The sequence below is a fragment of the Neolamprologus brichardi genome, unplaced genomic scaffold (genome assembly GCF_056152115.1).
Source record: "Neolamprologus brichardi isolate AB-2024 unplaced genomic scaffold, ASM5615211v1 NODE_ptg000031l+_length_7269946_cov_1, whole genome shotgun sequence".
In the NCBI taxonomy this organism is placed as follows: Eukaryota; Metazoa; Chordata; class Actinopteri; order Cichliformes; family Cichlidae; genus Neolamprologus; species Neolamprologus brichardi.
Window position 1 is genome coordinate 5,938,612 of NW_028270136.1, and position 26,458 is coordinate 5,965,069.

A 26,458-nucleotide genomic window follows, 5' to 3' on the forward strand; every position below is an offset into this window, starting at 1 on the left:
AAAGGCTATCCTGGGTATGGTGAACTTGTTTCGTGTTACGGCCTGTCATCTTCCCTGGCTAACTAGCCACTGGTCCACAGGCAGGAACTACCTGGGTTAAATAATGTGAAATCATGCCATGATCACATTTGACTAAGTTTAGCTGATTGTTTACCAGTTAAACCAAGTCTAAACTGGGCCTACAGGTATATAGCTGTTAAAGTAAGCTAGCTTGAAACTTTGAGGCTATTGAGGACCAATAACAATAATAATAATATAATAATAATAAAAACTATGGTTATTCTGCTATATGTCTGGCCCACCAACAGTATTATTAGTATTATTTTTCTTTAAATACTAAGCAAGCAAATAAACATGGGCTTACATTAGCAATGTTAGCAGTGCTGTCATGGTGACTTGCTGTACATACCTCAATTCAATCAGACTTTAGAAACACAACGGAGGGGGAGAGACTGAGGAGGATAGCCTGAGAATGGGATGATACACCAGTGTTAGAATGAGATGACAAGACATAAAGGAGGAGGGGAGGGAAACGGAAAGAGGGGAGGTACTTGGGATGGCAAGAAAAGGAGGAAGGGGTGATTGAGTGCAGTGAAAGAAATGGAACACGCTAAATACGTTTTCATAGCCATCTTATTATTCTATTACTTTTTATGTTTACTTACACCTGAAAAACAGTTTTGGTCTCAAAACTTAGTTTCTCGTTTTGGTTACAACTGTACAAGGATTTAGTGTTTTATACACTCACGTTAAGTTTTAAAATGATCCATTATGACACTTTGAAGTGGGTGTCATAATGGGAACTGTTGGTAGCTGTAAGTGCTCTGTGTTAACTAAACTGCAAACCCTAAAAGGAAAATGAATATATTCGGATTTTTAGGATCATCCCTAGCTTTACGTTACCTAACCAGTTTCACATTTTACAACTGACAGATTACTCTGAACTGGTAATTAAACATGCATCTCACTTACATTTTGAAGGCAACTCTGCCACTTGAGTACAACACATCTTACAATACATTCTGCTATTTCCCCTGTAAGAGTGAAAAAATCAAATTACTTCCAAGCTTTAATCTATTTTTTAAGAGTCATGTGGATGTTAAAGAGTTTATTTTTTGAGCCCTGTTACATATTCCTGGTCTGTAATGTGCATACTAATATTAGACCTAAAAGTTCCCAGTCAGTAGATAAACCAGTACGACAGTGTGGCTGTTTTTGCTTACTGAGCTAGCCATTGTGTTTTCAAACTGACAGCCATCCCATGAGACTCCTAAAAATATATATACAACATACATACATGTTTTATTTTCAACTGTGAGGATAGCAGAGTTTGATGATGATGGTTGAACTGGACTAATGAGGCTCGAGTAAGGCAAAGAACAGAGCATGAACACGAAAATGAGGGGAAAGCATGTGATGGTGGAAAGGGGGGCGGAAGGTTTGAGGAACAGGGAAAGGAAAGACTTTGGGGTTGAGGAAGAGTACACATTGGGAAACAACCAAGTAAAATATATAAGTGCCCCCCCCCCCCAAAAAAAAAAAATCAAACAAACAAACCAAAACAAACAAACATGTCAACATGTATTTCATTGTATAGCTGTTTAAAAAAGGTTCAAAATGAAAAAATAAATATTGATTAACATACATGTTTGAAGAGCACGAGCACATGTGGATGTGTGGTTGTTAGGAAACCATATTTGTATTAAATACAAAGATAGAACATGCTGCATACATGTAACATGTATGTACTAATGTATATGACTTGTGACTAGCTGACTGAGAGGTGATGACAGAGAAGATGACCTTAGCAGTGAGACAAAAGCCGTGTGAGCACAGAGGCATACTTTAAGACAATAGAGATGAAAAACACAAAGATATAAAGAACATGCAGAACAATAACAGACAGTAATCAGTAAAATAACAGAACACACAACAGTTAATGCAGCTGACAATATTTCACTGAAATAAAATCACTGGGAAGAAGTGAGGAAGCACAAAAATGAAAGGAAGCCATCAGTTTATTTACCCATTAGTTTGCATACTGGACCAAAGCTGTTCTTAGTAATGATCAAGCTAATCATGGCTAATTGATTCAATATTCGTTTTAGACATTAAGACATTATATCTGCTAAAGCAAGGCATGCTAACGATGTCTGCTACGTATGATGGGTTTCCACAGCAAAATATTTTGACTGGTGTAATCATTGCATCGTTTTTTTTTCCGTTTTTTCTCTTTTGCACCTTGTTTCTTTTCTATAATTTAGTTTCCTGGTTTGAACTGAAACTGAGAAAGTTTACGAGGCTGTATAGTGGTAGAGAGACAGTGTCGTGGTGTTTTAAATTAAAATGCTTTTAAAATTGTTCATGAGTTCTTATTTTGAACACGTTGTGTTGTTGTGTTACTTATGGTAGAATTAAGATTTGGTCACTTTGGTGACTCTTTCCAATGTGTTTATTTGCCGACATGCCAACCTACCTATTTGCAAGAATATGACGATCATCCAGTTTATTAGGTACAAATGTTGATTTCTCATTAATGTAAATATCTCGTTAACACATGGTAGCAACACCATGCATTTAGGCAAATAGACAAGTCAAACTGATCTGCTGAAGTTCAAACCAAACATCAGAACAGGGAAGAAAGGTGATTAAAGTGTCTTAAATGGGTTGATCTGACCATTCCTGCTAATGTAATGGCATCGCACAGCGCAACACAACATCTCTAGGGTTTACAGAGTGTGAAAAGCTGAAATCAAAGGGCAGTTCTCTGAGCTCTCTGCTTTGTTGATGCTCAAGGTCAGAGAATTGCCAGACTGCTTTGAACTGAAAGGACGGCAGCTGGAACTTAAATAACCTCTCATCACAACTAATATATGCAGAAAAGCACCTCTGAATGCACAATAAGGCATGCTTCCAAGCAGCAAAAACCAGGTGCCACTCCTTTCAGCTGAGAACCAGAAACTAAGACTACAATTTCACTGAAATTCACTGAAATGGCCAAACTTGCATTTTGTAGTTAGATTACCAAGAGTCAATCATGGAGCCTTAACCCAAATTGCTTTGCTGCACCAAGTCCCGTCGTTCCTCTGAACATCGTTTCCTTTGGTCTAGTTGGCCAACAAGAAAAAAGTGGAGGGATACAGATAAATAGTCATTCATGACGAGGGTTGGGGGGGGGGGTCTTTGCTGCCATTTCAGAATGTCTTCCGTTCTTCCCACACATCACAACCACAGAGCCAATTGTTTTGGATTAAATGACTTTTTTAATATTAAGGATGGCAATAAATCCCAATAATGTCAGCAGGAAAGAGGCAGGGAAAAAAGGAAGGACTGTTGTAAAGGCATTAAAAGAGACTTCTGGAGGCACTTTAAGGACAAAAGCTTAGCAACACAGTTGCACATATTTTGAAATGTGTGCAACTGTGTTTCTCTTGCCAAAGATCTTAATAAGCTGCATTGTAAAAAGGCTAGAAAGGACAAAGCACAGAGGCTAATTTTTTCCAAAGCCCTTCGAAGTTGTTCTTATACTTACCTGAATATTGGAGCATGCATTATTTTTAGGGTCCGAGGTTTGTCTGTCTTTCTTAACTGCCTGCCTGCTCATTTCTCTAGAAGCTACAAATTTGTGTCTTGGTGTTAATCACTGTCTCGTTAGGTAATGTGGCCCTTCGAAGCACGCCAGCAGTCAGTGTTTCAGCTCAGCCTGTTAGAGAGTTCGAGTGGCTCAGCAACTGTAAAACAACAACACAAACTTTTTCAAACCTGTTTGTGTAATCTATGTCCAAAGGTGTTTTCTGAGGGATCCAATAATCTGCAAACAAGTAAATTATCAAACAAGCATCTCCCACTGTAGTCTCTGCAGGCTGTGCTGTCATACTAATCTGAGCTTAGTTTCACAGGACAGGACAAGGGAAACCAACCAACCACCCGGTTGGCATCCATGTGTCACTAGCCTGGTAGAATAATGAGTCAACCAGTACACAGCAGCTATTTTCACTCTGGTACTTTTTCAAGAAATTAATGTCTTTACATATTGAGTACTTTTGTGCAGAATTATGGTTTATTGTCACTGAAGACATATTTTATTGATTGTGACTACGCTGTAGCGTCTGCAAATCAAATCATAAAGTTTGGTAAAAACATAAAGCAGAACAAATGGGACTTGTGGCACCCTCCCCTTATCTGTAAGTACCAGAGTGAGAGGAGAAGGAGGAAGAAGAGGAGTAGGAGGAGGGGAAGACAACTACACACAGAATACAGGCAGACGGAGAAAAAAGGATGGATGTAAAATAGAAAAAACAGAAACAAATAGAGAAAAAGACAAACAGACAGATGATAGTGTGACACAGATCACTATGAGCCCACAAACAAGTACAAGACTTTATACAACCTGGGGAAGGAGACAGTAACATCACAACAACAAAATAACAACAGCAGCATGCTTCTACCTTTCAGGCCCACTAATCACCTGTTTTGGTATCAATCAACACACTGCAGGTGTAAAAATGGAAGGTGTAGCTCTCTCACACAAAACACAATAAATAGTACACAGGACATGCGTTTACTCCCGCAGTCATGCTCTGATTCTTATGCAGTATGTTTACTATGTTAAACTGTGCTGAAATTGTGTGAGCTGCTCCTGACATGAATTTAGATTAAATGCTGTTTTTTTGAGTGTCACATGGGGAAATTTTGAACAAACACATATTGCAGTCTGTAGAGGAAGTTTTAGGCCTGCGGATTTTGGTTATTTTAAAAATCAAGTGTTCTACTGATTATTCTATTAATCAGATCAAAATTAATTTATCTTATGAACAATATTAAATATTCAAAAGAAACACTGACACGCCTTCTAAAATGATCTGCTCATTGGTTTCCATTTTAGAAATTGCATTAGTTTTAACAGTTTAACTGCATACAGTATACATACACAATGCTACAGCAATAGTGGAGCAACAGGTCAGGGGGAGATATCACCCCCTGCCCCCACCCGACTGGGTACCAAGCCCCAAGTACAATGGAAGAAGAAGCATTGAGTGCAAAACAAACTGACTTGAAAGACAGGATCATGGCAAAGCTGGCAACCTGGATCCTCCATAGCCGGTTACCAAGATTAGGTGAAGTGTGTGAAGGTCTACTAGAAGATGTGGATGCAGCGCTGTACCATCACTGAGACTAATCAACTGATCTACACTATGGCAGCAGTGATCAGTGAGATGCTTGGCTACAAGTTGAAAAGCCACAAGGAGCAGTACCCTCCACGGAGAAGGAAACTACAGGCTAAGATCAAGGTAGCACGGAGGGAAGTTAGCCAACTATTGGAGTAACAGACAGGTGCACCAAAGAAGATGCCTAAAAAGTACAGCAAGCTGTCCATGCAGTACTGGAAGAGCATATGGGGGAAGGACGCAACCCATAATAACAGTGGTCAGAGGCCTGTGGGTCTAAGAGCAGATCAACTGCACCTCCTGGAACAGGGTCCAGTGACCATCACAGTGGCAGATATAAAAAGAAAGGGTCTCCAGTATGAAGGACAGCACCAGGCCCCGACATAATTCATGTCTACTGGCTATAGAAGCTGACGCCACTTCATGAACACATGGCAGCACAAATGAACCAGCTGATAGTAGATGAGACACACCCAGAATGGCTAACTGAAGGCCAGACAGTCCTGAACCCAGAGGACCTCCAGAAGTGTTCGGTACCATCCAACTAGGCAATAACCTCCTTCAGTACCACATGGAAGCTCCTGTCAGGCATCATAGCGGCTAAGATAAACAGGCACATTGGTCAATACGTGAGCGGGGCACAGAAAGGGCTTGGCAGAAATACCAGAGGGACAAAACACCAGCTCCTGGTCGACAGAGCAGTCGCCCAAGACTGCAAGACCAGACTGACCACCTGTGCACCTCCTGGATTGACTACAAGAAGGCCTATGACTCAATGCCCCACACCTGGATCCTGAATGCCTGGAAATGTGCAAGATCAACAGGACCCTAAGAGCCTTCATCAGGAACTCAATGGGGATGTGGCGGACAACACTAGAGGCCAACTCCGAGCACAACTCACCATCAAGTGCGGGATCTACCAAGGAGATGCTCTGTCCCCACTGCTGTTCTGCATAGGCCTGAACCCCCTCAGTGAGATCATTAACAAGACTGGCTACGGATACCGACTACAGAACGGCGCATTCGTCAACCCATCTCCTCTATATGGATGACATCCAGCCGTATGCCAATAGTGAATGAGACATTAATTCACTGATCCACACCACCAGGATATACCGGTTTAATGTTGAAATGTCGTTCAGATTGGATAAGTGTAATTGGATGGTAACAAAGAGAGGGAAGGTAGTCAGAACTGAGGGGATCAAACTATTAGAAGGCAACATTGCAGACATCAAGGACCGTTGAAAGTACCTGGGAATCCCACAGTTAAATGGGAGGCATGAAGAGGCTGCTAGTAAAGCTGCAACCACCAAGTACCTGCAGAGGGTCAGAAAGGTCCTGAAGAGTCAGCTGGATGGGAAAAACAAGATCTGGGCTCAGGTACCCTGCTGAAAAAAAAATAAGCTGGCCAAAGCAGGAGATAGAAGCCACCGATATCACCCCAAGTCCAGCACCCTGAGGCTGTATGCTAAGTGGAAGGAAGGAGGCCGGGGACTGGTGAATGTCAGAACCACTGTCCAGGATGAAACAATGAACAGGTACATCAGGAAGATGGCCACAACTCACCATGTGTGTAGTGAATACCTCAGGCAGCAGAAACCCCCCAAAAAAGAGGAGGAAGCAGAGGAACCATCATTGAAGGACAGGCCCTTGCATGGTATGTATCACCGGCAGATAGAGGAGGTGGCTGACATCCAGATATCCCCCCATTGGCTGGACAAATCTGGACTGAAAGAAAGAGGCACTAATCATGGCAGCACAGGAACAAGCTCTGAGCACAAGCTCCATAGACTCTCAAGGTCAAAATGGGAGACGCCCCCAAGGGTAATTGAGAACGACCAAGCTAAGATCCTGTGGGACTTCCAGATACAGACAGACAAAATAGTGGTAACTAACCAACCGGACATAGTGGTGGTAGATAAGCACAAGAAGACGGCCGTAGTAATAGAAGTAGCGGTACTGAATGACAGCAACATCAGGAAGAAGGAACACGAGAAGCTGAAGTACTAAAGGCTCAGAGAAGAGGTCAAGAAGATGTGGAGAGTGAAGGTAGCGGTGGTCCCCGTGGTAATCGGAGCACTCGGTGTGGTGACTCCCAAGCTAGGCGAGTGGCTCCAGCAGATCCCAGGAACAACATCGGAGATCTCTTTCTATTTTCTTTAATGCAAAAATAAATACATAATCACAAGTACAGTAACATCAAATAAAATAAGGCATACATACAAACTAAACTAAGGCACCAAATATAAAAGCCCTCTTCTTGGAAAGCTTTATTACATAACTAGGAGGCAATTAAGAGTTTTGACCGTAGGGCTACTGTATCTCTTGGATGAGGTAGAGTTTGTGTGGGGGTTTTTTGTGTATGTAATATTTTTTGTTAATCTATCTAAAATAAGGTTACCAAAGCTTTGAAATAAATTTATTCTTGTACATTTAATTCAATTCATTTTTTTATACAACGCCAAATCACAACAATAGATCAAGGTGTTTTAAATGCCCTTTTTTAGACTCATCCCTGCTTCAGGTATCACTGTGGTAGACAGTATGACAGCTGCCCCGAGCCTTCAGCATGCTGCCTAATTCAAACATTGTGCCAGATTTTTAAGACTAAAAAGTCCCACTAGCTTTTTCCCTGTAAATGTTTGTATCGGAATTAGAGTAACAAAAATAAAGATTATGTAGACAGTTTTTTATAACTGAGTTATTTGAGTTACTTGATGAATCCTTGCAGCCCTAGGAATTACGAAAAAACAAAAAACTTGTTGCCGGAAGACAAGTCATGTCAGGGCATGGGAAGGACCGATACTGTTGTCAGTCTGCACAACAAATAGGGATATTTAAACCTACTAGTGCTAACTTTAGGCACAGCTAGGACCAATGCATCAAAGAACTCATAAGCTTGGGTCAGTAGGTGAACTGTACCTGTCAGGTGAATGAGCAGCAGTACTAATTTTGCTGCACGGAGCTGATGAAGTTTTAGCAGATTAGTAAAACATTGTGCCATTTGATGTTTTATTAGATGTTGTTTAATTTATGTATTTTAAAAATGTAAGAAATAATTTAATCCATAGTAACACGTCAGTTTTCTTTTCCATTTTGTCACAGGTCTCGCTTCCCTAACATAGGCATCAGCATCTACACTCTCAAATTCTCTACTGAAAGGCTGCATGCCATTTATGAGAGTCAATAAAACTTGCTCTGGTATTGTTTACCGGATAATAATCTTCTATAAGGATTGTAGTGTATGTATTTAAGTTATGCCAAAAAGTAAGGACATTTGTCTTTGGCCAATTATTTCTTTGTTGTAATTATGCTTCTTGACCATAAATTTTATATAGTTAGTAAAGCTGTTTGCTTCCCCTTAGATGGTGCCACATTTGTAGGGATTTTTGGGTTGAATAACACAGCTGAATTTGTAGGTTGCATCCATGAAAGGTTTTCCAAATCTTGTCTGCCAAATCCAAACACTTTATTCTGGTATTTACTCTTGTTTTGAGCTTCTGATACCCAAGATTTGGACAATCAGGTGCCTAATAAGCAGCACCTGTGCATGGAGCCTGCTACAGTGGTCGGTTGGATTGTTTGACTGATCTGGATAGGGCCCATGCCACAAGGCAACTTCAAGCTGGTGTTCTCCAAAATCAAGTTACAACATTATCTCTAAATGACTCCTAGAAACATCTCCAAATTAAGGAACAAATTACTTACTATAGAGAATGCCAGACACAGGAGATGAAGTGGGCTAGTCAAGAAGAAAACACTACCCTGTTAGGAACAGTAGGCAGTCATTTACAGTGAGGGAGGCTCCTCTCCCTCACTGGTAAGAAAAGGCTTGTCATAACTGGAGGCAATATGAATGCAGAGATGAGATTCTATAACCTGGGTCATACTGCTACACTGCCAAACTCTGTTCTAATGACAACGGTCACTCCAACAGAGCAGAACAGAGCTCTTCTTCCAGAAAGGAGAGAATGAAATGACCTACCTGCAGTCCTCAAACTTGTTGAACACTTGTGGGATCAGTTTGGGTATGTTGTTCATGCCAAAGTGACTAACTAGACCAGGGGTCTGCAACCTTTAACACCCAAAGAGCCATTTGGACGCGATTTCCATGCAAAAGAAAACACTGGGAGCCGCAAATACTTTTTGACATCTAAAATGAAGATAACACTGTATATATTGTTTGTTTTTTTTTACCTTTATGCTTTGTGTAAACAACTAAGGCGTGTTGCTTGAATCCATGAAGTGCTACAGAGAAAATTACATTTTATTTATGTTATTAACACATTTTGAACTCTTAAAGAAATATAACAAAAGGAAAGACACCCAGCTGAACTAAAATGATTCATGTAGCAAACAAAAACTGTTGTGAGCCGCCACCTTTATATCGCCTTTGGGCTTTTGGAGCCTTGACCTGACTTTTAAAAAAAATAATTGGAAAAAAAGCACTATGCTGCTAAAAAATGAAAAATAGATGTTTGCAAAATTCAGCCTAAATGTGTATTTTATCTGGTTAATGTGTGTGGCGGGGCGTGGTCTGCAGCGCCGCTGCAGGGGAGGCAGACGCACCTGAGCAGAACCGACGCTGTTTACATAACAGCGTCGGTTCTGCCGTACGGGCTGTACGAAGTCACTTTCATCTTCACGCAGGACTGTAAGCTGTCATCTGTGAGGCGTGAGCGGTGTTTGTTTTTAACATAGTTCACGGTGGAGAACAGCTGCTGACATGATGTGGATCCGAAGATCCATAATTCGCTTACCTGGGGTTGAAAGTCTCGATAAAGGCACGGCGTTTCGGCGGGTATATCGGCTTCCGCAAGTGTGACGCTTATTTTGAACGATTAAAATAATAATAGAATATAATTTTATTTTTATATTTCAATATCACAATAATCTTCCGATTTAGAACTACAAGTTAAAAAAAGAGCTAACATAAATAAAATACACTTCAACTAATTACTTAAAAAAAAATTTTTTTTCCCCAAACCACGCAGAGCCGCACTAAAAGGACTAAAGAGCCGCATGCGGCTCTGGAGCCGCAGGTTGCCGACCCCTGAACTAGACACTTGCAATAAGAGCTGGCTGAAGAATGGGATGCTATCCCAATGAAGTGCGTGACCAATTTATTAAATGATTAAATTGTCAGCATGTCTTATTTCTTCAGTCATCAATTATCCAAACCAATAAACGACATCAAACAAGAGTGAACAGCAGAACAGGTTGTCTGCCATTGGTAGAGAAGTTACCCCCACACGTAATCCTGCTGCTCAACTCACAGATACATTTTCCTTACACATGTGGCACCGTTTCAGGGGAAACAAACAGCTGTATATGATTTATTGCCAGGCAGCATTGTTAAAACAAGCACGAATCAACCCAACACAAATTGTATTACTTTCTGTGCTGAGTTTATATCTGTATGTACGCTCTGTGTACATCTCCACCATTACAGTGTCCAATCTGAAGAAAACAGCACACAAACACTGTTCCACATATACAATTTTTCACATCTACAAATGTGATGTTACATTCTCCGTTTGCATTTGTTCCTCTCGTTGTCAACATACATCACCCGTAGACAACAGTCACCAGACTTTGTATTTGGAATTGTGTTCAAGTCACAGCTAAATATGTCGTGATGAGACACTTCAACCAAGGGCTGTTAACAATTGTCCATGTGGTGGGTTTTGGCTAGTAATAATAATAATATTGGGCATAATACTACTAATGATACTAATATGTATTTCATGTGTTTAACAATTTTCATTTTTATTTGTTTTCCTCGTGAAAAACCAGAAAGTGACTCTTTTGAAATTTAAAGGAACATGGGAGCTGAGCTTACTCATACAGTGTTATTTAATTCTTTCTATTTTATAGCCTTTTACTAGTATCTCAGTTCTCAGTTCTCAGAGAAGCTGAGCTTCTGAGCTGGTGCTCCGTTAGCACCAGGTTACTGGAGACAGCTGTTATGGTATGTAAATAAAATAAAATTGAATTGAACTCACTGACTCCTTACAACCCTCAACAACTGTAGCAAGATCTTGGTTCGCATCACCAGCAATAAGTTGGACTCAACTTCTGCTCATAACTTTTATGGATAGAATTTGCAGGTGTAACCACGTAACGGAGGGTCTCCACGTTGGTGGCCTTGGGATTACGTCTCAGCTCTTTGCTTTCTCTTGGTCTCATCAAGCTTTAACAGGTTGACTGACAAATAGATTGGTGTCACATTGGCCTGTGTGATGAAGAGGGAGGTGAGTGTAAAAGTGATTTTCTTTGTGGCACTTCTGCCGGTTGTGCACCTCTTGGTTTTTGTAACCTGGGACTTTGTGCCATGGCTGCTGCAGCTGGGCTGAAGATATGAATTCCAAGGACCTCAACAGCTATAGGCCGGTGGCTCTGACATCCCACCTGATGAAGACCCTGGAGCGGCTGGTCCTGGCACAACTTCGGCCCCTGTGAGCTCATCACTGGACCCACTTCAGTTTGCCTAGCACCCTGGCATTGGAGCGGATGATGTAGACTGCTGGGAGCACTGTGAGAATCATGTTCTTTGATTTCTCCGGTGCCTTTAACAGCATTATTCCCACAGTCCTGAAGGACGAGTTGGAGAACTCAGGAATAGACCATTACCTCACTACATGGATTTTGGACTACCTCACCGACCGACCACAGTATGTGAGGACTCAGGGCTGTGTGTCGGACAGGGTCGTCTGCAGTACAGGGGCCCCACAGGGAACAGTTCTGGCTCCGTTCCTCTTCTACACTGCAGACTTCTCCCACAACTCCACCCAGTGCTTCCTGCAGAAGTTCTCTGATAACTCTGCAATAGTCAGCCTCATCACTGATGGGGACGACAAGGAGTACAGAGGACTGACCCAAGACTTTGTGGACTGGTGCAGCTGAACTACCTCCAGATCAACACCAGTAAAACCAAGGAGCTGGTGGTAGACTTCCACAGGCACAAGCATCCTCCACTGCAACCACTGAACATCCAAGGTATGGACATTATGACTGTGGGCAGCTACAGGTACCTTGGTGTTCATCTGAACAATAAACTGGACTGGACTCATAATTCAGACGCCCTCTACAGGAAAGGGCAGAGCAGGCTGTACCTGCTGTGGAGACTCAGGTCTTTTGGAGTGGAGGGCCCACTCCTGAAGACCTTCTATGACTCTGTGGAGGCCTCAGCCATGTTTTGCGGTGTGGTCTGCTGGGGCGGCAGCATCTCTGCCGGGGACAGGAAGAGACTGAACAGGCCGATCCGAAGGGCCAGCTCTGTTCTAGGATGCCCTCTGGACCCAGTGGAGGTGGTGACAGGAGAACGGTGGCTAAGCTGTCATCCCTGTTGGACAACATCTCCCACCCCATGCAGGAGACTCTGACGGCACTGAGCAGCTCCTTCAGTGGCTGCAGCACCCACGGTGTGGGACGGAGAGATTTCACAGGTCTTTCCTTCCAACTGCTGTCAGACTCCACAACAAAAACTTCACAACTCACCAAACACACAAATCCATATATGTGCAATACCAAAAACACTAAGTGCAATTTTTTTTCTGACAACATTGTATTTTATTCTGTTGTATATAGTATATTTTTCTTATTATCCTATCCTATACACAAATGTACGATTGTGACGGTTTGTACCGCCATTTTAATTATATTCCACTACAGAAGCTCAGAGACATGCAGCTACAGTGGTTTGCAAAAGTATTCGGCCCCCTTGAACTTTCCCACATTTTGTCACATTACAGCCACAAACATGAATCAATGTTATTGGAATTCCACGTGAAAGACCAACACAAAGTGGTGAACATGTGAGAAGTGGAACGAAAATCAGACATGATTTCAAACATTTTTGACAAATAAATAACTGCAAAGTGGGGTGTGCGTAACTATTCAGCCCCCTTTGGTCTGAGTGCAGTCAGTTGCCCATAGACGTTGCCTGATGAGTGCTAATGACTAAATAGAGTGCACCTGTGTGTAATCTAATGTCAGTACAAATACAGCTGCTCTGTGACGCCTCAGAGGTTGTCTAAGAGGATATTGGGAGCAACAACACCATGAAGTCCAAAGAACACAGCAGACAGGTCAGGGATAAAGTTATTGAGACATTTAAAGCAGGCTTAGGCTACAAAAAGATTTCCCAAGCCTTGAACATCCCACGGTGCACTGTTCAAGCCATCATTCAGAAATGGAAGGAGTATGGCACAACTGTAAACCTACCAAGACAAGGCCGTCCACCTAAACTCACAGGCCGAACAAGGAGAGCGCTGATCAGAAATGCAAGAGGCCCATGGTGACTCTGGACGAGCTGCAGAGATCTACAGCTCAGGTGGGGGAATCTGTCCATAGGACAACTATTAGTCGTGCACTGCACAAAGTTGGCCTTTATGGAAGAGTGGCAAGAAGAAAGCCATTGTTAACAGGAAACCATAAGAAGTCCCGTTTGCAGTTTGCCACAAGCCATGTGGGGGACACAGCAAACATGTGGGGGACGCGGCAAACATGTGGGGGACACAGCAAACATGTGGGGGACACAGCAAACATGTGGAAGAAGCTGCTCTGGTCAGATGAGACCAAAATGCAAAACGCTCTGTGTGGAAAATTAACACTGCACATCACTCTGAACACACCATCCCCACTGTCAGATATGGTGGTGGCAGCATCAGCTCTGGGGGTGCTTCTCTTCAGCAGGGACAGGGAAGCTGGTCAGAGTTGATGGGAAGATGGATGGAGCCAAATACAGGGCAATCTTGGAAGAAAACCTCTTGGAGTCTGCAAAAGACTTGAGACTGGGGCGGAGGTTCACCTTCCAGCAGGACAACGACCCTAAACATAAAGCCAGGGCAACAATGGGATGGTTTAAAACAAAACATATCCATGTGTTAGAAGGGCCCAGTCAAAGTCCAGATCTAAATCCAATCGAGAATCTGTGGCAAGATCTGAAAACTGCTGTTCACAAACGCTGTCCATTTAATCTGACTGAGCTGGAGCTGTTTCAAAGAAGAATGGGCAAAGATTTCAGTCTGTAGATGTGCAAAGCTGGTAGAGACAGACCCTAAAAGACTGGCAGCTGCAACTGCAGCAAAAGCTGGTTCTACAAAGTATTGACTCAGGGGGCTGAATAATTACACACACCCCACTTTGGAGTTATTTATTTGTAACAAATGTTTGGAATCATGTTTGAAATTCGTTCCACTTCTCTCGTGTTCACCACTTTGTGTTGGTCTTTCACGTGGAATTCCAATAACATTGATTCATGTTTGTGGCTGTAATGTGACAAAATGGGGGAAAGTTAAAGGGGGCCAAATGCTTTTGCAAGCCACTGTATTCAGAGGGAGAAGTTAGAACAATTTATTAAGTGCAGAGTTTCCAAAACCTTAGTAAGACTAAGCAAAAAAACACTTGACAAAGTCTTGGCTTCTGTTTTGATTTATTCTCTTCTTGTATTTTTGCTTATGTAGTGTTATTGTCTGAGTGGTGACACCTGTTGTTCAGAAGAACACTGCAGCTTTCTGCACCTTAATGGTGGATGTAAATACAAGTGAAACAAGCAAAGCGGACATTGCAGAGGGAATACTGGGGCCTTTATAGAGAGGAGAGCTTGGTCATTGAGAAGGGGGTCAGATTAAAGATCAAAAAAGAGGAAGAGGTGACTGGGGAGAGGGAGGTCTGGGCGTCTCTCCTTAGACATCTGCCCCTGAGACTTAAACCCATGTAAGCGGCAGAAAATGGAAGGATGGATGGAAGAAATGTAATTACGTACATTTTATGTGTAAAATGTACGTAATCCAGGATAGTTCCCCCAGATCCTGGGGAACTATCCTGGCTGTAATTAGCTGTAACGAGATGTAGTGGGCCAATAATGGCTTGATAAACACAGCTGATAATAGTTAGCAGTGAAAATATATTAAATCACATATTTGTAATATCTATAAATTATATGTGCATTTTTTCCATGTGCATATAATTTATTTACACACACACACATTGAATTTCCAGTGTAATTCATACGAAAACACACAAACACATACAGAAACCATGCATATGCCCCAACATATTTACTATGTGATGCTGAATCACACTTAAAAGCTTTACAGTAACAAAAACACAGTGTGTGTGTGTGTTCCTGTCTAGCTATCTTTGTGAGGACCGAAATCTGCATTCTACTAGACTTGTGAGAACCAACAGTCACTTGTGAGGACGCACAAACCAATCCTCACAAATTTGAAGCATTTAAAGGCTCAAAATGTGGTTTTAGTGTCAGAGTTACAATTAGGTTATGGTTAGACATCTTTAATGGTTAGGGTAAGGGGCTAGGGAAAGCATTATGCCAATGAAGGTCTTCACTAAGATAGCTGAACGGGCGTGTGTGTTTGTGTGTGTGTGTGTGTGTGTGTGTGTGTGTGTGTATTGCAAGGTTTTATGTTGTGTGATCTGATGTTAATGTTGACTCTGGTATTTATTTTTTGCAAACAAATTTCAATATTGTATAATTTCACCTTCCTCCTCATCTTCCTCATGCTCGTTGGGAATGCTGTCCCTCCTCCTGTACGTGTCGATGGTTTGTGCTAGCAACAGCACCCTCCTGTGACTGGGAGCTGGTACTACTGTTGATGGTGCAGCAGCAGCAACCTCAAAAGGTAATGTGTCCTTAATTTGACACATTTTGCTGCATTAATTTTTCACTTTTATGCCAATTTTTTTAAGCCAAATTACAAGTTCTGCCCTAATTTTGGTAGGTTAGCTATTCCTGGGAAGGTTCACCACTGTTCCACGTTTTCTCCAATTGTGGATAGTGGCTCTCACATGGTTTATTAGAGTCTTTGTTGGTTTGTTGGAGTCCCAGAGCACAACCCTTTCCCGTCTGATAGATTTCAATAACTTTGTTTCTCAGCTGTTTCTTTAGATTTGATGTGGCTAATTCAGCTGAGCTCAGCTTTTCAAAAACATGTAGTTAATGACATAATTTACAAAGGGGAATTACATACATTTGAATAGCTGTTCTGCTGTAATATATACAATCATCATTAAAAACTGTGCATTTATTCCAGTTTCTTTGTCTATTAAAATTGTGGCAGATATGAAAAAATCCGTACGGGGGCTTTTTCACAGCACTCACATTAGTGGGATTTTAATATGTGTGGAATAAAACTGAACTGACTGTAAAGGTTTCATGAAATACGATAAATTGTTTTGTTTAGTCCACTTTAATCTATTTAAATCTACTATGGTAATATGGTAATTTTTTCTAATGTCATCATGGGTCTAACCTGCCATAATCCAGGTTAGCTATTCTATTACTTTCTGTTTTATTCTATCTGAACCTCAAGGTGCCTGTTTCATTTGCTCCTGTTTTTTCTTACTTCTCTTTATTATTATTGTAGAGTGTTTATTTTAAATAGCTCTGTCTCATACATGTGGGTGAGAGAGTTTTTTTCCTTCTGTTATTTTCAGTGAAGAATGGGATCGAGGTGAAGCAGCTACACACCGCTTTGTTTACTCCAGGGATCAGCTGATCGCCCTGGTGACACTGTTTTACATTAACTGCTCAGATTCTTTTATATAGTCCACTTTCTGCGAGACGAGCCAGCAGACTCGTCATTTTCAACAAATGGTTATCTCTGTTTGCCAGTGTGTCATGCGGTCTGATAAGATTGTGGACCTCGGGGGGTGAGGTCTCTATCTTGTACAAAGGCATATTCGTATCAATATTATCATCAGGGAACAATGGCACTACTTTCATTAAAACAACAAAACAATAACACGCCATCCACCTGACCTCAAAGCTCTGTGTTTCTGTAACATAAATAAGGAGCCAACATTTCCCTACGACATCACTGATCTTATCAGACCTCTATATATCCTGTTCACTCTGTCAGCTGTTAAACTCCGGTTGCTGATTAGAGAAATACACCAACAATGGTCACAGTTTAACAACTCAGGCTCACTGTCACCAAATGTCACAATATTCTGCACAGAATAAGCAGATGCACCTTGTTCTGTCACCACAGAGCTTCTGGAGATAGTGTTTACCCTCAGAGTGACTGATCTCATTTCAAAGTAATAAAGGAAATTTAAAAGAAGGGAGGACCCTGCAGCATATCAGTCAGTGTAGAAACAGGCCATAAGTTTCAGGAACCAGGCTGGAATCATTTTTGAGTGGCGTTTACATGGCTACTTGTGTTTCTTTAGGTTTCTGACCAGGTACTCCAGCTTCCTCTCACAGTCCAAAGACATGAAGCTAATTTGGTTAGAATAAATCTAAATTAACCTAAATCTAAATCTGCTGCGACCGGTTGGAGAGAGAGAACGACCGCCATGATTCATACATTGGCGAATCCAAACAATCTCTGGACAACACAGAAGAATTAATTCATCAGGCCATTTAGACCTACGGGCCAGTGGACACTCTTTCATTGATGAGGATGTACACATTCTGGAAATGGAGGAACGCTGCTTTACGCGAAAAGAGAAAGACCATCTCTAAATCGAGGAGGGGGCCTAGGATAAAGACATGCTGTGGAAGAGAGCCAGAGATTAATAACAAGTATGACTCAATGCAGTAATGGTCTGTTAACACATAGTGAGTGAAGAAGAAACACCCAGTGCATCATGGGAATCCCCGGCAGCCTACGTCTATTGCAGCATAACTAAGGGAGGATTCAGGGTCACCTGGTCCAGCCCTAACTATATGCTTCAGCAAAAAGGAAAGCGCTTGCATGCATTTGTATGCCAGGGCAAGTGCTGGCATGCTTGTGCTTGGCGTGGTGCAACGGGAAACCACCATTGTACAGCACAAGCAATAGAAATAAATGGGCTTTAGAGCACAGTGCTCTGTGTGCAGCGTCCTATGTCAAAGGGTCTATAGCCTCCCGAGAAAGACCAGAAACCCCTCCCCCACCTGTCACTTTCACTCTCGACCAGGTTCAGAGTAAAATGTGAAGACTCCACTCAGGCAGGTCTGCAGGACCAGACAGGGTGAGTTCCCCATGTCCTCAAGGCTCGTACCCCCCAGTTTTGTGGAGTCTTTATTAAAATGTTCATGCTGAACGTGAGTTGGTTGTGGTTCCCGCTGCTGTGGAAGACGTCACGTCCCAGAGGCCCCCAGCATTACAGGCCTATGGCACTGACTTCCCACATCATGAAGACGCTGGAAAGACTGTTAGGCCAGATCTGCACCCCCTTCAGCTTGCTTACCAGCCCTGCCTCGGAGTTGAGGATGCCATCATATACCTGCTACCCCACAAGCATCCATCCTCTTTCCTTTTCTATTGACCCTCTACACCACAGACATCAGTCACTTAATGGACCTTCCTGCCATGTTTAGAAATTTTCTGATGACTCTGCTCTGGTTGGATTCATCAGTGGGGGAATGAAATGGAGTACCCAGCAGTGGTGGACTCCTTTGTTACGTGGTGCGAGCAGAATCATCTGCAGCTGCATGTGACAGAGACCAAGGAATTGATTGGGGACTTTAAGAGGACCAGAAAACCAGCGACCCCCTGTTTCAGGTGGTCAGTGTGGACATAGTGAAATACCTTGCAGTACACATTGACTATAAACTGGACTAAGTTAAAAAACACCACTGCAATCTACATGAAGTGCCAGAGTCGTCTGTATTTTCTGAGACAGCTGAGGTGATTTAACATCTGTAGGACAATACTCAGGATTGTCCAGTCCGTTGTGGCCAGTGCCATCTTCTATGCAGCTGCATGTTGGGGCAGGAGGTTGAGGGTCATGGATGCCAAGAGACTCAATAAAATGATGTGCAAGGCCAGTAAGATGGTGAGATTGGAGCTCCCTAAAGGTAGTGTAGGAGAAGAAGTCCAAGATGAGGAGAATACCGGACAATAGCTCTCACCTACTCCATGACATTCTGGCCGGACACAGGCCAGTACAACGGGAGACTAAGATTACCCAAATACACCACTAACTACACAGGAAACTGGCTAGCTCGCTGTACGATTCCTCCATCAAAGTCACAAGTACACACCCTAAACATCAAGTCAATATGATAAGAAGGGCAGCAAAATGTCACATATTTCTTTTTAATGAGTCTAATATACTGGGATATTTATAAGATCTATTTGTATTTATTAGACCCTTTTTACTATATTTTGTAACTTTGTAACATATTATATTATTGAATTGAGTTTAGTTAGTTCCTGTTCTTGCTGTCTTGGATCAACTGTGACCATAATTTCCTCCCCGACTGATGAAGTATTCTGATTCTGATTTTGAGCCTAATCTAACCTAATGACCAGAGCTGTACTGCATGTACTGCACTACAGTGCACTACATTATATGCACTCTGGTGTAGTACATGTAGTCTAGTTTAATATTGGAAGCTGTGAATCATTTTATGTGCATCAGAATGATTCTTACTTTTTGTTGTTGTTGTTTTTAAGAAGAAGAAGAAGAAAACCCAACTTGTATTTCAGCCATATTCAGTCAAATGATATCTATTGCAATATTTAATAATCTAATGTGGTTTAATTAACTTTAAAGGTAATCTTTGGTTCACTTATGCAGTTTAGTAGTTCAGGTTGTTAAGGGTGCTCTGGGTTACCTCTGTGTTTCTGTGGTTTGGTCCAGGAGAAGGTGGAATCCTACTGAGCTGTAACAGAGCCCCCTCCAGCTTGTGGCTATGTATTGTGTGTGTGTGTGTGTGTGTGTGTGTGTGTGTGTGTGTGTGTGTGTGTGTGTGTGTGTATCAGGGAAATGCAGTGTGGGGGGTACAGGACGATTGTGAGAGAGTTTAAAAGAAGGAAGGTCAAGGAAGATTGTGTGCAGGTCATGTTGGCAAAAGTTACGTTGGAAACAGGAATATAACAGGAAAATGAATGGATGAGGACAATCAGCAGACACAGTTGGCGGAAATAAGCAGCAGCAGAAGGGGGCAAAGTAAGAGTCATCGGATGGATGAATAATAGACAAGACAGTGGAGATGGGAAAGAAGAGAGTATGAGGAAGAGAGAAAGAAACAAAGAATGAACAGTTAATGAACTTCAGTGTAACAAAGTAAAATAAACTATGCAGTGAATAGATAAGAGTGAGAGAGAGAGCAGAACAATGAAGCAGGGTGATATGGTGAACACACTGAAACGTATTTGATCCGTCTGTTCAGCAAGATAAAATATGAAAAATAGCACACTTACAAAAATGATCTAAATATATAGAACATGACGTTCGATATGTTTCTTACTGTGAACAAAGCCCAGAAGGAAAAGAGTATCCACACTAGTCTTGAGCCCTTTAGCTGGAGGACCATGTAAGGACACAAATCTCCACATTAGCTGTTTTTCAACCTGCCAGCTCCTCAGGCATCGATAGCCCAGTTATTCAAATGATGCATTCATACCTTGTGAATAAGCATTATGTGTGCTGTCTCTGCACATCTAGCAGTGGAAACACGTCTGAAGGGACTATTTCCTACTGTGGAATATATCCCAACATGATCCCAAATGACTCTGAGTCAACTCTGCTATCAGTCAGCAGGGAGGACATGGTGCACATAACATCTCCCAGTGCCACCCACCAGCAGCAAATTGGTCAAACGGGGGAAATAGCCTTTCCTCTGATAGTCTGTCACATTATATCCTGCTTGTGATCACTGTATATAAGTACAGACGACATAATTACAATTTGGAAAACAAGTATTTGACAGTTTGATCAGTCGGACAGAAACCCTGACGTATGCTGCCAGCAGAGGTCCATGACAGGAAAACATATTTGCTAGTGTTATTTTAGCTTTCATGGGATTTGTTGACAGTATAAAAACATAAAGTAGCACCAGTATCTGCTGTGTAATACCTACCTGGAGAAAGAATTACAGTTGACATTATAATCCCTCAAAAAGAGTAGTGTTTCATAATGAAGCAGTTTAGCTGTGTGAAAAGAGATCGACACAAAGAGCTCTATCAGCTGTCATAAACAGTGGGAAGCATACACTGAAGGACAGTGTAGTACTACCAAGGGACTCTTCAGTCACCTCAGTGCAGAATATTAATACAATGATTTTTCAATTCATTGAATTCAGTTCAATGAATCAGTGATTACTTTTGTGGCTCAGCACAGTAAATCTAGTCACTCAATCTCAGGGCACCAGACACTAGCGCCGCAGCGACCTCTGCAGTACAGATGGAGGACATACAAATTTAGGGAACTTCCTCTACAATCACATACTTGCAAAGCAGAAAGGAGCGTCATGTGTTACATGTGCCACGGACAGCGTTTGTGATTATGAACAGTCTCAGAGCAGCGAGACTGCAAAACTAAGCTTGCATTAAAAAGAATGGATGGAATGGGAATGTGATCAATCGTGTGCTTTAGGATGATTTAACTCATTATTTTAAATGACAACATCATGGCTTTTTTATTATTGCTTATGTTGGAGTAATCTTCTCTGAGTGTTGTAGTTAACTCAGTGTACGTGTGTATATGTAAGTCTGAGATCAAACATGTGATATTTTCACACACTATGCATATTGTTGCTTTAATCAATCAGGATCATGCTGTCACTCAAGTACCCCCCTCCCCTCTCTGCATCTTTTCCCCTCAGTATCCCCCTCCACCCCCTTACCTTTTCGAACGTTTCCGTCTGTTGTGCGCTGGAACTCCCCTGCGCTCAGCAAGAAGCACGCCCGGTCGTGCGGGTAGCGCTCACGGCTGGTGGTGGAGCCTAGCCCACCGGTAGCCGGGCTACGCTCATCTCCCAGGACCTGGTCGATGGTAGGGCAGTCCTCATTGGCCAGAGCCGCAGCGTTAGCTGCTGCATCACCGTTCTGCTTGGAGTCTGGTAAAAGAGGGAAGGAGAAGGCAGTTAAAAGATTATAGGAGTGACCATTATGGTAAATGGCCTGTATTTGTAAAGCGCTTTAATAGTCCCAAAGGACCCCAAAGCACTTTACACATCCAGTCATCCACACATTCACACACTGGTGATGGCAGCTACATTGTAGCCACAGCCGCCCTGACACTGCCGGACACTGGTGCCACCGGGCCCTCTGACCACCACCAGTAGGCAACGGGTGAAGTGTTTTGCCCAAGGACACAACGACCGAGACTGTCCAAGCCGGGGCTCGAACCGGCAACCTTCCGATTACAAGGCGAACTCCCAACTCTTGAACCACGATCGCCCCATTGTTAAAGCTGTGTGTCGTGATGAATCAAAACGTTTAATCTTTTAACAACATTTCTTATCTCTTCTATGGGGTCACGTGCTGTGAATCAAGCTCCTTCTGCTTCAGCTGCTGAGTCCAGTATTTGAAATCTTGGTGTAGTTTAGCCCCTCCCTCTGCTGGAGGCTTCTTCCTGTTAAACGGGAGTTTTTTCTTCCCACTGTTGCCAAAGTGGTTGCTCGTTGGTGGTCACCTGATTGTTTTTACTATATTATTGTAGGGTCTTTACAATATAAATTGCCTTGAGGCAACTATTGTTGTGATTTAGTGTATAAATACATTTTAAAAAACGAATTGAATTCGATTTAGCAGTAGTTTTTTTTAAATCAGGCTTTCTGTTGAGAATTTTATAGAATTGTTATTTATTCATTTTTAACCTGTTCATTTTATTTTGTTATTTTGTACCCTTTTATTCTCTATTATGACACTTCATGTTCTAATGTATTTCTCTTTTTTGTGTCCAGTCCTTTGTGACTGTCTGTGAAAAGTGCTGAACAAATAAACGTCACTTACTTATAACACAAAAGTAGAATATCTCAATGCCTGAAACAAAGATGTATGTATAGGCATAGATGACGTGCTGAACAGTCATGTCCTGTCTTACATCTTTCTTTCTTTTTACTCATCTCCATGGTGTCACTAGAAGGAATGCCACAATGTAGCACACAAAACATGATCGATCACATTTACTTGCTTATTAACCAAATATGCACTATGGTGGTTAACACTGTTGTCCTGTTCTCCTCATGTCTGTGAGGGTTCTCTCCAGGTGCTCTGCCTTCACCCTCAGTACAGAGCCATGTAGATACTGATCTTATGTTAATTGGTGTGTCTACAGCCCATAAGTGTGAACGATTCTCTCTGCATCAGGGTGCCAACAAACTGGCTATGGTCTACACTCTCAACCTATAGAAGCTTTGAGCACTACATGACAGTGAGGAAGTGGAAAAGGATGGATGATGACTGAAGTAGCTGGAAAACTGTTCTGGATTCTTCCAGCTTACTTTCCACAGCACACAAGCAGAGACACATGAAGTGAAATGCTTTTTATTGTATTGAGCAACTGGTCATCTCATCAAATGTGATGGTTCACGTTTGCATTAATGCAGAGTTCAAACTTCTGTTCTCTATTGTAATATCTTTCAAAACACCTTTTTGTTTTATAATTGATGTTTTAAGAGTGTAACTTGTGTGTTATTCATATTTCCAAATGCATTTTTAAGTTGAATGAATCAATACGCTGAGCTTGTTTGGTCAACAAATAAGCTCCAACACCTTTATGTGGTGAGGTGGCATCTGAAGCTCTTCAGCTCTGTGGCAACATGTTGTGACAGAGCATACAGACAGCCTCAGGACCTGTCTGTATGCTCTGTCACATCAATTTGTTAAAGATATTCTAACAGCTGGATGTCATCGTCAGGTCAACAGTGCACTTTCACAAAATAACTGAGTAATGGACAGAAAAGAAAGTGAGGACATCACAGGTTTCCTTTGCAGTTGCACAAACCAACATCACAATCGTGGATATGTTTGTGATGTTGCTATAGTTACACAATGCAATTTATTAGTTAAATTCAATTTCAATTCAATTTATTTATAAAGCGCCAAATCACAACAGCAGTCGCCTCAAGGCGCTTTATATTGTACAGGAGATCGTACAATAATAAAAATCAGTGCCACCTGCAGATTACCAATACTAATGAGAATCAGTCTGTGAGAAACGGCCCAGATTCAAACTTGCCCTTCGAGACTTAAGAATTTCCTAATAGCTGAAACTTCCTAACTCTAACCTTTTTCACCAGGGTCAATATTATTATTATTAGTTTTATTGACAGCACACTGATGTGTAATGATGTGCGATAGGTTTGTCGTGCTCAAAATGCTCAAAAACTGAGAGTTATCTTCCAATTTGCACAAATTAAAACAGTTAGGACCCTAACCCTCATATCGTACAGAACAAGCCCGACAGAAGTTGGAAGCTGGGAATTGTAATGAAACTAGAGCTCATCTAAGTGCTGCTTACGTTTGGAGAAATAAGAGTGTGCAACACATCGACCCCACAGTGAAACATGGCGGTGGGAGTATTATGGAATATTATGCTCTGGGCTCAGTGATTGAGGAACTGGGAATCTCGTTAAGGTGGAAGGAATCATGAAGAAAGAAGGACATAATTTTAAAGGAAAACCTGAAGCTGAAAAACTGTGCCTCGGTCATCACTTTGTCAGACATCGCTCCTGATGAATAAGTACGGAAGACAAACGTGAATGTTACTGAACCGAAGACTAACGTCCCCCAAGACCATCAAATCTGAAGGAGCTTGGAAGATTTGCCAAAGAAGAGTAACAACCACAGGCTGATTATTACTGTCAATAATAATGCTGACCCTTTTGTTCAATGTAAGTAGCTAAAATAAAACTATGTTTAAAAAAACACCTTAAAAAAGCTTGCTCTGTTTAACAACACTTCATCTTTCATAGGGGGATAATAACTCCCTCTTTATCTGGAAGAATGTCTATCTTCAATATAATATTGATAATATTATATTGTATTATAATATTTTGAATACTTTGAAGTAATATCTTCAAAGCAGCTTCACCTAAAGAAACTTTCCCCCTCACATCCCTTCAAACTCCATAAGAGACTTGGCTCACCTCTGTCCGGTTACTCACCTGCCCTGTTGATCTCAATGATCTCCTCCTGTGCTAATGGGCAGTCTCCAGTACCCATCATGCTGCCAGATCCCACCATGCCAGGCCCGAGCACATTTCCCATCAACCTGTGAGGAGATGCTGTCGCCATTGCCAGGGCATCTGGCTTGCAATAGTTTGGGCTGCCTGGCTGTGGCGCCCTGGGGATGTGCTTGTTCCTCTTCTTGGGGAGTTTCTGCTTAGCCATGGCCAGGGAGTAGTACATGCCAAAGTTATTGACGATGACAGGCACTGGCATGGCAATCGTCAGCACCCCAGCCAAGGCGCAGAGGGCACCCACGAGCATTCCTGACCATGTTTCAGGATACATATCCCCATATCCCAACGTGGTCATGGTCACCACAGCCCACCAGAAGCCGATGGGGATGTTCTTAAAGTTGGTGTGGGCTGCAGCTGTTGGATCATCTGGGTCAGCACCGATACGTTCAGCATAGTAGATCATGGTAGCAAAGATGAGGACACCTAGTGCCAGGAAGATTATGAGCAGCAGGAATTCATTAGTGCTGGCACGCAGAGTGTGGCCCAGCACACGTAAACCAACAAAGTGGCGGGTCAGCTTGAATATACGTAGGATACGGACAAAGCGTACAACACGCAGGAAGCTCAGAACGTCTTTGGCTGTTTTGGAGGATAGGCCACTCAGCGCCACCTCCAGGTAAAAGGGCACAATTGCCACAAAGTCTATTATGTTCAGGGCACTGCGGAAGAACTCTGCCTTGTCAGGACAGAAGATAACGCGTGCCATCACTTCAATAGTGAACCAGATGACGCAGACGCCCTCGACATACGTGAGCCAGCTGTCTGTGACCACCTCATATACAATCTGCAGAGAAGAAAAGAAGAAGAGAATTTTAGTTGATCTTATTATGTATTCATTACAACAGACACATGTCTGGCTTCTGACAAGTGGTTGTTGACCCAAGAACAACTTTTCTGTGTGACAGCAGCTGTGGTACAAATCCTGGATGGCTTCCTTCTCTGTATCGTATTCACACCATTTTCAGAAAATGGGACCTCTGAACTTTCAATCATCCTCCGTCGCCTTGTGCTCAAGTTATCCTATTGACTTCGGTAATAATACCCCACTGGCTTTTTACGGCTAAGTGTTAGAAAAAAGAGCAAAACATAATGAGCACACGTGCATATTGCCAACAATCTAAAAGTAATTTAAAAAAATTGGTAATTAGTAAAAATGAACACGCTAGCAAAATCCAAATCACTGTTGGGGTTTCAGATAATATATCGCGGTCAGTATTGATGTGCTAAGCCGAGGACGTCTTGCCTGTATGGGCAGTAGGTCTCTTTTGTGACAGAGTGACTGATGAACACTGTCTTACATTGTGCTCAAAGTACTTTACACAATGTGCCACACTCACTCGTTCACCCAAAAGCTATT

The 26,458-nt window shown here is 42.1% G+C and overlaps 1 protein-coding gene across 4 annotated transcripts in view; it reads right to left on the reverse strand.

Moving 5' to 3' along the window:
• The window catches only part of LOC102781238 (voltage-gated potassium channel KCNC1-like), a 96,842-nt gene that overhangs the window by 24,290 nt on the left and 46,094 nt on the right, over positions 1–26,458 (reverse strand). For 3 of the 4 annotated variants that reach the window (XM_006807865.3, XM_087837376.1, XM_087837375.1), the window contains exons 3-4: positions 25,024–25,885; positions 21,757–21,969 (exon numbers count right to left, since the gene is read on the reverse strand). In XM_006807865.3, the coding sequence (XP_006807928.1) occupies positions 21,757–21,969; positions 25,024–25,885 (1,075 nt within the window). Of the gene's footprint in view, positions 1–20,927; positions 21,062–21,756; positions 21,970–25,023; positions 25,886–26,458 lie in introns of those variants that run through there. The other variant, XM_006807863.3, reaches the window with a different exon arrangement.